Genomic DNA, 12067 nt, shown 5'->3' with positions numbered 1-12067 from the left:
TGAACATCATAAAAGCCAAAATGGTTTTCTATTTTATGCCACTCCCCTTCCCATCCTTGCAGCTGAGGGAAAATTAATTGCTCTTCTAAATGAATTTAATACTTACTTGAACCTGGCTGTTTTAAGTAATACAAAAACTATGCTTTATTCATCCACCCATTTATCCGTATATTCAGCAAGCATGTATAGTGCACCTACCAACTACCCAGGACGTATAAGCATTGTGCTAGGGATATAAGTAGGGAAAGAAAAGAAGGAAGGAAGCTCAAAATGATGTATTTGACCCATGTACAGTTGTCCTTGCTTATCTGTGGGTTCCATATCCACATATTCTTTGATTTAGCCAACCACAGATCAAAAATATTTGGAAAAAAAAGTGAATGCTTGCATTTGTACTGAACACGTACAAACTTTTTTTGTCATTATTCCCTAAACAATATAGTATAACAACTATTTACATAACACTTACATTGTATTAGGTATTATAAGTAACCTAGAGATGATTTAAAGTATACGGGAGGATGTGCATAGGTTATATGCAAATACTATGCCATTTTACATAGGGAACTTACTTGAGCATCCATGGATTTTGATATTTGGTGGGGTAGGGGGTTTGGAACTAAGCCCACAAGATACCGAGGAATAACTATATATCTCAGTGAGTTAACTCTGTGAAGTATTTTTATAGCCTTTAATGGCTACTCGAAAGGGGTTTATGCTGTGAGGCAGAGGTTGCAGTGAGCCAAGATCACGCCACTGCACTCCAGCCTAGGTGACAGAGCAAGACTCTGTCTCAAACAAAAACAAAAACAAAAAAAAAGGATGGGGGGCAGTGGTTTATGGTGAAGTTCTGTGATCTGAAGATAAAATTTCAGGAAGTGCCTCTTTTTTGGCTAGGTGTGTTGGCTCACACCTGTAATCCCAGCCTTTGGGAAGCCGAGGCAGGCGGATCTCTTGAGGTCAAGAGTTCAAGACCAGCCTGGCGAACAAGGTGAAACCCCGTCTCTACTTAAAATATAAAAATTAGCCTGTAATCCCAGAACTTTGGGAGGCCAAGGTGGGTGGATCACCTGAGGTCAGGAGCTCGACACCAGCCTGACCAACATGGAGAAACCCCATCTCTACTAAAAATACAAAATTAGCCCGGCATGGTGGCACATGCCTGTAATCCCAGCTACTCGGGAGGCTGAGGCAGGAGAATTGCTTGAACCGGGGAGGCAAAGGTCATGGTGAGCTGAGATCGCGCCACTGCACTCCAGCCTGGGCAACAAGAGCGAAACTCCATCTCAAAACAAATAATAAAATAAAATAAAATAATTAGGCTTGGTGGTACGTGCCTGTAGTCCCAACTACTCAAGACGCTGAGGCAGGAGAATTGCTTGAACCTGGGAGGTGGAGGTTGCAGTTAGCTGAGGTCGTGCCACTGCACTCCAGCTTGGGCGACACAGCAAGACTCTGTCTCAGAAAAAAAAATAAAAAAATAAAGAAGGTACCTCTTTTATGGTTAAGTAAAAAAACAACATTTCAGTAGAGAAGGGCTTTGTTCTTGTTGAGGGTTCTCTGATAATTTTTTCTTTTCTTCGTATGTATTTATACCTTGGTGCTTATGTTTGAGTCATTTTCTTTTTAGATTTGAGGCTCATTGTAGGGGAAAAAAAAGCAGAGATTAGTTTATTTTTCAATACAATACAATCCCATTAAGTAAGGGCAGTGTTAATTATGGTTTAACAAGGGTTAGAGCCAAAGTTTATTTTTGTCCATTGTGTATATTAATAGACCTGCACTTGGAGTCAGGTGGATTAATAAATGTCCAGAGAAACCATTTCAAGTCATAACTTTGAAAGGAAAAACTTAAAAATTTCTACGTTACTGATTAAAAGTTGACATCCTAGGCCGGGCGCGGTGGCTTGTGCCTGTAATCCCAGCACTTTGGGAGGCCGAGGTGGGTGGATCATGAGGTCAGGAGATCAAGACACTCCTGGCTAACACGGTGAAACCCCGTCTCTACTAAAAATACAAAAAATTAGCCGGGCATGGTGGTGGGTGCCTGAAACCCCAGCTACTTGGGAGGCTGAGGCAGGAGAATCGCTTGGACCCGGGAGGCGGAGGTTGCAGTGAGCCCGAGATTGTGCCACTGCACTCCAGCCTGGGCGACAGAGTGAGACTCCGTCTCAAAAAAAAAAAAAAAGGTTGACATTCTAATTTCAAATAATTTAAAAAATCTATTTCTTAAAGCTGTAAGGATGTTATGAAGGATTATTTTATTTTAGAGTACTTGAAAATCCATTTCTTAAAGCTATAAGGACATTATGAAGGGTATTTTTATTTTATTTTATTTTATTTTTTGTTTATTTTGTTTTTGTTTTTTTTTGTTTTTGAGATGGAGTCTCGCTCTGTCGCCCAGGCTGGAGTGCAATGGTGCGATCTTGGCTCACTGCAAGCTCCGCCTCCCGGGTTCACGCCATTCTCCTGCCTTAGCCTCCCGAGTAGCCGGGACTACAGGCGCCTGCCACCATGCCCGACTAATTTTTTGTATTTTTAGTAGAGACGGGGTTTCACCGTGTTAGCCAGGATGGTCTCGATCTCCTGACCTCGTGATCCGCCTGCCTTGGCCTCCCAAAGTGCTGGGATTACAGGCTTGAGCCACCGCGCCCGGCCTATTTTATTTATTTTTGAGATGGAGTCTTGCCCTGTCTCCCAGGCTGGAGTGCAATGGTGCGGTCTTGGCTCACTGCAACCCCCACCTCCCAGGTTCTAGTGATTCTCCTGCCTTAGCCTCCCGAGTAGATGGGATTACAGGCGCCTGCCGCCACATCCGGCTAATTTTTTATAGTTTTAGTAGAGACGGGGTTTCACCGTGTTGGTCAGGCTAGTTTCAAACTCCTGAACTCAGGTGATCCACCCGCCTCGGCCTCCCAAAATGCTGGGATTACAGGCATGAGCCACCGTGCCCGGCTATTTTATTTTAGTTAGAGTACTTGAAAATGTGGCAAAAGTTTGATAGGTTAGCAAAGTCTTCAGGAATAACATTAACCTTGAGTTGATCCTTGCAAATTTTGGAATCCAAATAGTGACCACAGCACCTTGGCAAAAGTGGAGATTTCTTTAGGAGGCTAGAGGAAGATTAAAAATGGGAAATATAAGCTAAGGTCACATCACAGTAGGAATAAGTAAACATTTAGTTGTTTTACGTAGGATTCATTCCAAATGATTCTTTTCTTGCAGACTTAGGCTAGAATCTTAGTGGGTCAAAAAATAGATTCTTGGCCAGGCACGGTGGCTCATGTCTGTAATCCCATCACTTTGGGAGGCCGAGGTGGGCAGATCATAAGGTCAGGAGTTTGAGACCAGCCTGACCACTGTTGTGAAACCCTGTCTCTACTAAAAATACAAAAATTAGCTGGGCGTGGTGGCACGCGCCTGTAATCCCAGCTACTCGAGAGGCTGAGGCAGGAGAATTACTTGAACCTGGGAGATGGAGGTTGCAGTGAGCCTAGATCACACCACTGCACTCCAGCCTGGGTGACAGAGCAAGACTCAGTCTCAAAAAAAAAAAAGAAAAAAAAGACTCTTTTCTTAGGTTTTTGTTTGTTTGTTTTAAGAAATAACTAGAAACAAATATTACAATGTGCTGCAAATCAGTGGTTTCTGGTAATACTTCAGTTCTGATTGGTGAAGAAGGGAAATAGAAAATTAAGACAATTTTAAATGATGACATTTTCAGTTACAAGTTCAATCAGCATAGTCATCAACTGACATTTATTGCTAACCCCTTGGGTTAGTGGCACTGAACCAAATCCCACAAGAAATATCTTCTGCCTATGTGAACAAACCGGTTCTTGAACTATTGCTCTCAGAAGCTATAGATAATAGCAGTTGATTTTAATATGTTGTGAGATTCTAGCCTTGGAATCATGAGGTTAAAATAGGAAAAACCATACCAAAAAAAAGTTTTTAATAGAAACTGGGCCAGGCGCGGTGGCTCATGCCTGTAATCCCAGTACTTTGGGAGGCAGAGGCAGGCGGATCACGAGGTAAGGAGATCGAGACCATCCTGGCTAACACAGTGAAAACCCGTTTCTACTAACAATAAAAAAATTAGCCGGGCGTGGTGGCATGTGCCTGTAGTCCCAGCTACTTGGGAGGCTGAGGCAGGAGAATCGCTTGAACCCAGGAGGCAGAGGTTGCAGTGAGCCAAGATCGCACCACTGTACTCCAGCCTAGGCGACAGAGAGAGACTCCATCTCAAAAAAAAAGAAAAGTGTATCTACTGTTTGTCTTAAAGAAAGTCATTGTCTTATGCAGTGTAACACTAAACATATACTATTGTTATTATTATTATTATTATTTTTTGAGACAGGGTCTTACTGTGTCACCCAGGCTGGAGTGCAGTGGCCTGATCTCAGCTTACTGCAACCTCTACCTCCCAGGTTCAAGTGATTCTCCTGCCTCAGCCTACCGAGTAGCTGGGATTACAGGCTCCCGCCACCATGCTCAGCTAATTTTTGTATTTTTAGTAGAGACGGGGTTTCACCATGTGGGCCAGGCTGGTCTCGAACTCCTGACCTCAGGTGATCCGCCCTCCTCGGCCTTCCAAAGCGCTGGGATTACAGGCATGAGCCACCCTGCCTGGCGATATATACAATTGTTTTTAAATATTTCACCAAATATTATTTTAGTATAAGAGTTGAATTTTATTTGAGTAATCCTTTGTATGAATAATGCAAGGTAAACTTTTATTTTGACAAGTAAAAATAAGGAGGTGAGTTGGTTCGACGCTTATCAGGTACAATCTTAAAATAAGTGATTTGTTCCTGCGTTGAAAACTAAAATACAAGAAATCTGGTGGATGTCAAAAATTTATGACTAAAATCTATTTTTATCTGACCTCCAAGGTTGATATCACATTTAATATTAAGGTGTTTTTTATTCTATACTAAAAGTGATTCTTTTATGCCATCTCTGCTGAAAAATTTAAAAAATTATTTAAGTGTTTAAGTATGGTCAGATTTTAAGTATCTAATATTCTCCAGTAGTTCCCCCTCCCTTGCCTATTCCTCTCCACCCCAGTCTCTTTCTAGTAGGATTCCTATTGCTGGCTACCCAGTCATTACCATTCTAACCATTTAAGGTAGCTCTGCTTGGTTTATTTATTCTGAGTACTACAATTCAGTTTCCCTTTATCCTGGCTTCCTATGGCAAGTTGACAAACCAGTTTATTTTTTTCCCTTTTATTTCAACAACTCGTGATTTAGATTGGTTAGGAGGATATAATGTAATCAGGACACAACCTTTTCCCCTCAGAATCTGTATTTGAGACTTCCTCCTTTCCCGGCTGAAAGTGCTGAAGTCAGACCGAGTACCTTGTGAAGGACTTCAGCCCCCACAGTTCCCTGTGTGCGCATGCCCTCTCATCTTACAGTTGTCAAAGTGCTTTTGCCAGAGCGGTCACATAATCAACCTGAAAGAAGAAAATAAATACTGTATACTTTTAAATTTTATCGATTCTTAAAAACTGGACACTCAAAGGTAACTGCTACTAAGATTTTGTTACTTGAAATTGGGTTATTGCATGTAAAAGAATATCTATTGTGTGTGGTGGGGGAGGGGAAGGAGGTATCTATTTCTCACTTTGCTGTAAATAAGCAAAAACAAAAACAAAAACAAAAAACCCAAAAAACAAAAAACAACCCCAAGAACACAAAACAAACTATACAGGCAGTTGCTGAGAGACGTTGAATACTACCTTTGCAAATTTTATGTTAATCTATTGCTTACCTTTTGTTTGAAAAGGTCTTATTTATTAAAGGTGGGTCTTGACCTTGACAGAGTGAATTTATGCAGAAAGCGAAATTTATATTTGTAAGGAATGTTGAGAAGAGAAATGGGTGTTCCTGGTATAAAATTTTTAAAATTCAATGAATATATTAACATTGATTACAGCTACTATAAAATGTTCTGAGTCCAGCTTACTTTTTGGCTTTTTTGCTGAGGTACAGCATTAATTTTTCCATGAAGAGCATGTAGTTTAAACTGAGGGCATTAACAACAAGCATTGATACAAGCAACCGGAAAAGCAGAGTGATATTAAAATTATAATCAAATGCCTATTTCAGCCATGATGATATGGCTATTATAAAGACAATTCTAGCTCACTGGAAGTGACTCAAATCTCAGATTATAATGGTTTACTGCAGCACTGTTTAAACCAAGTATGAAAATGTCTCTTTCTATGACCATCTTCTTTGGCAGCAATAGAACTTTGTGCTGTCTAAATCAAAGCTTCACTTGCCTCTTTGTATTGTATTTTGCAATACTGATCAAAGCCATTGTTTTAGACCAAGGGAACTGAGGAACATAAAAGCAATGTTAAATAGATTTTATTGGTAGTAGCCGGCAATCTGTGTTGTATATTATATTGAGTTGGGTTTTTTTTCCCTGGGGGGGTTGAAGGGAGGAAAGGCAGGGGAATGAGGAATAGAAGGGAGAGCAAGGTGGCTGCCAAGCATTTCCTTTAGCCCACCACTATTTTGTGTATGAAACTTTGAAATAAAAGATACTAAAGAACCATTTTAATGATAGTCTCTAATAAAATAATAGAACTACTTTTAATCCCATTTCTTGTCTGATATATTTTGCATAATAGTTAATATTTTCATTTTCTGATACATTGATTTTAACAATTATTATTATCATGAGGATGTCTAGAGGCAGAGCTTCTGTGTGTATCTGAATGCCTTTTCACAAGTGTCCTGAGAAAGATTCCTCTCCGAGTATCTGGGTTAATTAAGTAACTGCATTAAATTTATTAATAACTTTTGCAATTGTACTGAATCATCATCTAAAAATATGTTTGGTCATATGCCCCTTTAACATTTCAAAATATTTGTTTTTAGGGTCTCAGCACTGTAATATTTATATATTTAAAGCAATTAACATGTTCTAAGGACAAGCTAACTACATGTATGGCAATCTCCGGGTTTTGAGTGATTAGTAATTTTCATCCTTGAATAAGAAAACAGGCTGTATGGTAGAGGTGAATATAGCCCTTCTCTGTGAGATGGAAAATACCATACACTCCTTATATGGCTAAATGAAGCAGTGATGGCAATGCACTATAATTACAGTGTATGAAAATTTGGGACTTTGTACTCCTCTATTTTTAACACTTTTGCTAGCATATGGTAATTCAGGGTCTTCAAACCATAGTGTTTCGCTGCTAATACTAGTGATAAGAGAATGGATTCTAAATTTGCCAAAGTCTTGTGACCAAGACAGCAGCAGGAGGATTCAAAATTGAAAATCTGGCAACCCCAGAATTATCTTGACTGGCTACTTAAATCTCTGAGGGTTTTTTTTAAAGCCCCACCCCCACCCTATCTCACAGGCGCTCGCTTGCTCGCTCGCGCGCACTCTCTGACCTTAAATCCAACCAGAAGCATTTCTCCACTCTGCAGAGAAATTCTTAGGCTCCTGTTGAGACCTGAAGCACTGAGATGCCAAGAAATCTCTTGTGCGGCAGAATTGGAGACAAGAAAATGGGGGAATAAGCAGAAAAACCATAATCCTTAGAGTAACAAGAAGCAAGCACTTCCAAACGTTTCAGTAGGTTTTTACTTCTTTAAAAACGTTTTTTTTTTTTTTAACTGTCTCCTAACAAAATGGAGTAGCTGCAGCTACTGGGAGGCCAGAGAATGATTGTGCAGCTGAGTGCTTCTAACAAATGCCAAGGATTTCCTCCCTCGTGGTTCGCTGCAGCTAAATGAAACAATTACCAACGCAAGAAGGCAGTTTGCTAATCAAAAGGGCTAATGCTGGGTTTTTTGTTTTGTTTTGTTTTTTTAAAAAGTGTTCGAGCTGGGGAAGGGAGAAGAAAGGGTCGTGTGTGCGGTGTCTTTTTAACCTTGCTGAAGGACGCAGCAGTATTTATTGACGTATGCAAATAACTGGGGGAGGGTGGTGCTTGGGAAAAAACAGGAACCAGAATCAGTTTCTCCTTGCAGGGCGAACGCTCTGAGTTCCGGTGAAGGGAAAAGAGACGTGGCGAAATTGCTGTCTTTCTGTCTTATAAGCACATCTCTCACTAATACAGAAAAGGAACCGAGACATCTGAAAGGGTGAAGACGCTCTCACAGTATTTTTAGAGACCTTGCTCGACACCTTCCCTACCCCCCACCCAACAGCCCGACCTGTTCTTCTAAATGGGAGATTATGGATTTGCATTGCAATTGGCTAGTAGCGGTGGCAATGGATTTTCGCAAGTGAAACACCCGCCCGCTTCAGCGAGGGACATTCATGATCACATTGACAATAACGCGTCTCTCTTTTTTCCCGTTTCAGCTGCGCAAACCATGCAGGATGATTTACTGATGGACAAAAGCAAAACCCAGCCCCAGCCCCAGCAGCAGCAGCGGCAGCAGCAGCAGCAGCCCCAACCTGAGTCCAGCGTATCCGAAGCCCCGTCCACGCCCCTCTCCTCAGAGACCCCCAAGCCGGAGGAAAACAGCGCAGTGCCAGCTCTCAGCCCAGCCGCTGCCCCCCCGGCCCCCAACGGCCCGGACAAGATGCAGATGGAATCACCGCTCCTGCCAGGCTTGAGTTTCCATCAGCCCCCTCAGCAGCCGCCGCCGCCTCAGGAGCCCGCGGCACCGGGCGCGTCGCTGTCGCCGTCCTTCGGCAGCACCTGGTCCACGGGCACCACTAACGCGGTAGAGGACAGCTTCTTCCAGGGGATCACCCCAGTCAACGGGACCATGCTCTTCCAGAACTTCCCGCACCATGTCAACCCAGTCTTCGGAGGCACCTTCTCCCCGCAGATCGGCCTGGCGCAGACCCAGCACCACCAGCAGCCGCCGCCGCCTGCGCCCGCGCCGCAGCCGGCACAGCCAGCGCAGCCCCCACAGGCGCAGCCCCCGCAGCAGCGCCGCTCACCCGCCAGCCCCAGCCAGGCGCCCTACGCGCAGAGGAGCGCCGCCGCGGCGTACGGCCACCAGCCCATCATGACCAGCAAGCCGTCCTCGTCTTCGGCGGTTGCAGCCGCTGCTGCCGCAGCCGCCGCCTCGTCGGCCTCGTCTAGCTGGAACACGCACCAAAGCGTGAATGCAGCCTGGAGCGCACCGTCCAACCCCTGGGGCGGTCTGCAGGCGGGCCGGGACCCTCGCCGGGCGGTCGGTGTGGGCGTGGGTGTGGGTGTCGGGGTGCCTTCCCCGCTCAACCCCATCTCACCGCTCAAAAAGCCCTTCTCCAGCAACGTGATCGCGCCGCCCAAGTTCCCTCGCGCGGCCCCTCTCACTTCCAAGTCCTGGATGGAGGATAACGCTTTCCGGACCGATAATGGTAACAATCTGTTGCCATTTCAGGTAATGCTCTGCTGCACCTGCACACTCCTTCCCCTTGCCCCGCTCCTTTTGCCCCTTCTCTGAGTTTTAATCGTCCACCCGCTTATATTTAAAAAGGGCAGCAATGTCCAGCTCCTCTTTCCCCTTCCGAAGCCTCCAGTTCTTTGGGGCTGTTTCATTATCGGAGGATGACGTTGGGAGAACATTGTGATTACTGGAGGAATCGTATTCGTCCCTTCAGGGTAGAAGAAACCTTTTTCTTTTAGTTTGTTTTCTCCTTCATGGAGTTTGTACCTCTTATTTTGACTTCCTTTGACAAGTAAAGCTGCAAGTGTGTGGCAAGGTGCCGGCATAGTCCCAGGATGAGTAGGCTGAGATTCCTATCATTTTGAGTAGCTACACATTTCAGGTTATGCAATCCTGAGCTCAGGGTGCCGCCTGCAAGCGGTCCACACCCAAACCATCCTGGCTTTACTCTTAAAGAGGTTAACAACCCTTCAGTGGTGCTATTTCAGACGGTTGCATATGCTCAGTTGAACTAATGTGAACACATGTGTTTATGTCTCGCTAAGGTGCTAGAATCATTAATAACAATCAGCATATTGCCCCTGCTGGGAAAATTATGAGTGTGAGATTCCAATAAACACTCACAACTGTGTAAGGGAAGGAGGTGGAATAGTGGAGATTCTAAGGGCAACCCTCTCCATGTTACCTAGAAGAAGGATTTTTTTTTTTTTCGGAGGTAAGAGACAATAGGACGTGACCTTCAGAGCCATATTGCAATGGAGTCTATTTGCTAGCTAGCACTGAAATATTTAAAGCTGCAGTGTCCTTCACCAGTTGGGTTAAGAAGACAATACAGATCAATTACATCATTTGAAACTGGACAAAGTGAAAGTCTTGCAACTTTAATGAAAAATGAGTCCTGTGTCTTGGTGTTAAATGCCAATGAAAAACTCAGGAAGTGCCCCAGACAAAAAGGTTGAAATGAAGAGTGTCCTTATTTCTGTTCTTGCTTTCTGATCTAGTCCACAGCCATAGCAGTTGGCAGTGTCCTGGGCGTCTCGGGTTGGAAAGGCGTAGTGCGGGTGTGTGTTCACAGGCGGCTTTTGCTCCCAGGCAAACACTTATCCTTCACTTAGAAGTTGATTTGGCTGTAAGCTTCTAGGCTCAGTTAAAGAAAAAGGGGAGAGGGGAAGGCCTCCAACAAGACCCAATTTGGATGGTCAAGGAAATGAAGCAGAAATCCTTTGAGGAGTGCTTGGTAGAGCTGACAGTTTGAGAGAGGTATAGTGTCAGGTGCAGATGCAGCCTTCATCTCTTTACATTACAGATGTTTGGAGTGGCTCCCATTCATGAAGGAAGAGATGAGGTTATTGAGAAGGACATGACTCTCTAGGCTAGAGTAATGATTTTTAACTTTGACGAGAGAGGATCTTCACAAGGAATTTTCACAAGGATCCTTCAGGAATGGAAGATTTCAATATTAAGTTATATTTTTTCCCATTCTACAGTTTGTTTATTTTAATAAAATGAGATGTTGCAAAATGGGATTCATTTCATAGAGAAAAGGAGGAATTTGCTTTCTGGAATTTATGTGCTTATTTTTGGAGGGGGTAGAGCAGGGAGGCTGCATTTGGTAGGAAAGGCCCTCTTTTTCTAACATTCCCTCTCTTTATTCTCATGCTCGCTACCCTAGTTCAGTCTTAGAGGATAACCTAAAATCTTATAGGGAGTTTTGGGAGCTGATAATATAGACAGATCTTGTTATCTTTTTCTGGGAGTTGACTCTGAGTACAACTAGCTATTGGTGAATTATCTCCTGGCATGGGGATTAGGGAGAGATTAAATCCACATAGTTTCCTCAAACCTGATATTGACGAGGAGTATAGGGATTGCCAGTTGTTACTCAGCAAACCATTCACCAATGATGCTAATAAGAGCCAAGTGGACTGGATTCAGTTTAGTCTCATCTTTCCATCCCTGGTGATGCTATTGGATAGGCAAAAATGGCCAAAAGATTTGTAGGAGGACAGATTTGATTGAAAATTGAGCATTATTTATTTGGCCTCAGGAAGAATTACATATACATTGTGTCTCATTTCTTTTTCACAAAACAGAGCTTAGGGTTTTGTAGCAATTTTAGGATCAGAGGAGGAAGTTGGTTGTGATTTGGCTAGGATATTAGACTTGATTTCTGTTGATAACTGTACCAAGTTTGTCTTAGAAACAAAGAACACCTGAGTCTTGTGTGCAGAATTTTGTGTATGTGCATTTATTGAAATAATTTTTCTAAAAAAGGAAGAAAATATCTTAAGTGGTTTTGATGACTTTTTCAAAATATTTATTCTGGCAAATGTGATTTTATTTAAATCAGAGTTTATTTTATAGAATACCAACTTTATTTTTTATTTAACAGATTTTTGAGCTATTAATAAAAGAGTCTTTCTACAGTGATCTACTCTAATGTATGTTAAAATTTTTAAAGAAACCCATTCTACCCTGCACTGCTTCTTTTTTGCCAGTTTCTGCCAACACAATAGATTTTGAGTAGCTTTACTTACATGGCTTATATTGCAAAAGCAATCACTGTATTTTGTGTGTGTGTGACAATGTTTCACTTTTGTTGCCCAGGGTGGAGTGCAGTGGCATGATCTCGGCTCACTGCAACCTCTGCCTCCCGGGTTCAAGCAATTCTCCTGCCTCAGCCTCCCGAGTAGCTGGGATTA

General features: G+C 42.9%; 1 protein-coding gene across 22 annotated transcripts in view; it reads left to right on the top strand.

Annotated features, from left to right (window-relative positions):
• Nucleotides 1-12067, top strand: part of CPEB3 (cytoplasmic polyadenylation element binding protein 3) — a 240203-nt gene that overhangs the window by 43019 nt on the left and 185117 nt on the right. For 17 of the 22 annotated variants that reach the window (XM_054522629.2, XM_054522627.2, XM_054522633.2 and 14 more), the window contains exon 2: nucleotides 8341-9359. In XM_054522629.2, coding sequence (XP_054378604.1) covers nucleotides 8352-9359 — 1008 coding nt within the window. In that variant the 5' untranslated portion in view covers nucleotides 8341-8351. Of the gene's footprint in view, nucleotides 1-5304; nucleotides 5530-7984; nucleotides 8118-8340; nucleotides 9360-12067 lie in introns of those variants that run through there. The other 5 variants (XM_063727663.1, XM_054522626.2, XM_054522632.2 and 2 more) reach the window with 4 other exon arrangements.

Source organism: Pongo abelii, chromosome 8 (genome assembly GCF_028885655.2).
Source record: "Pongo abelii isolate AG06213 chromosome 8, NHGRI_mPonAbe1-v2.0_pri, whole genome shotgun sequence".
NCBI lineage: Eukaryota > Metazoa > Chordata > Mammalia > Primates > Hominidae > Pongo > Pongo abelii.
Note: the sequence above shows the minus strand (reverse complement) of the source record. Positions and strands in the feature narration are given on the sequence as shown.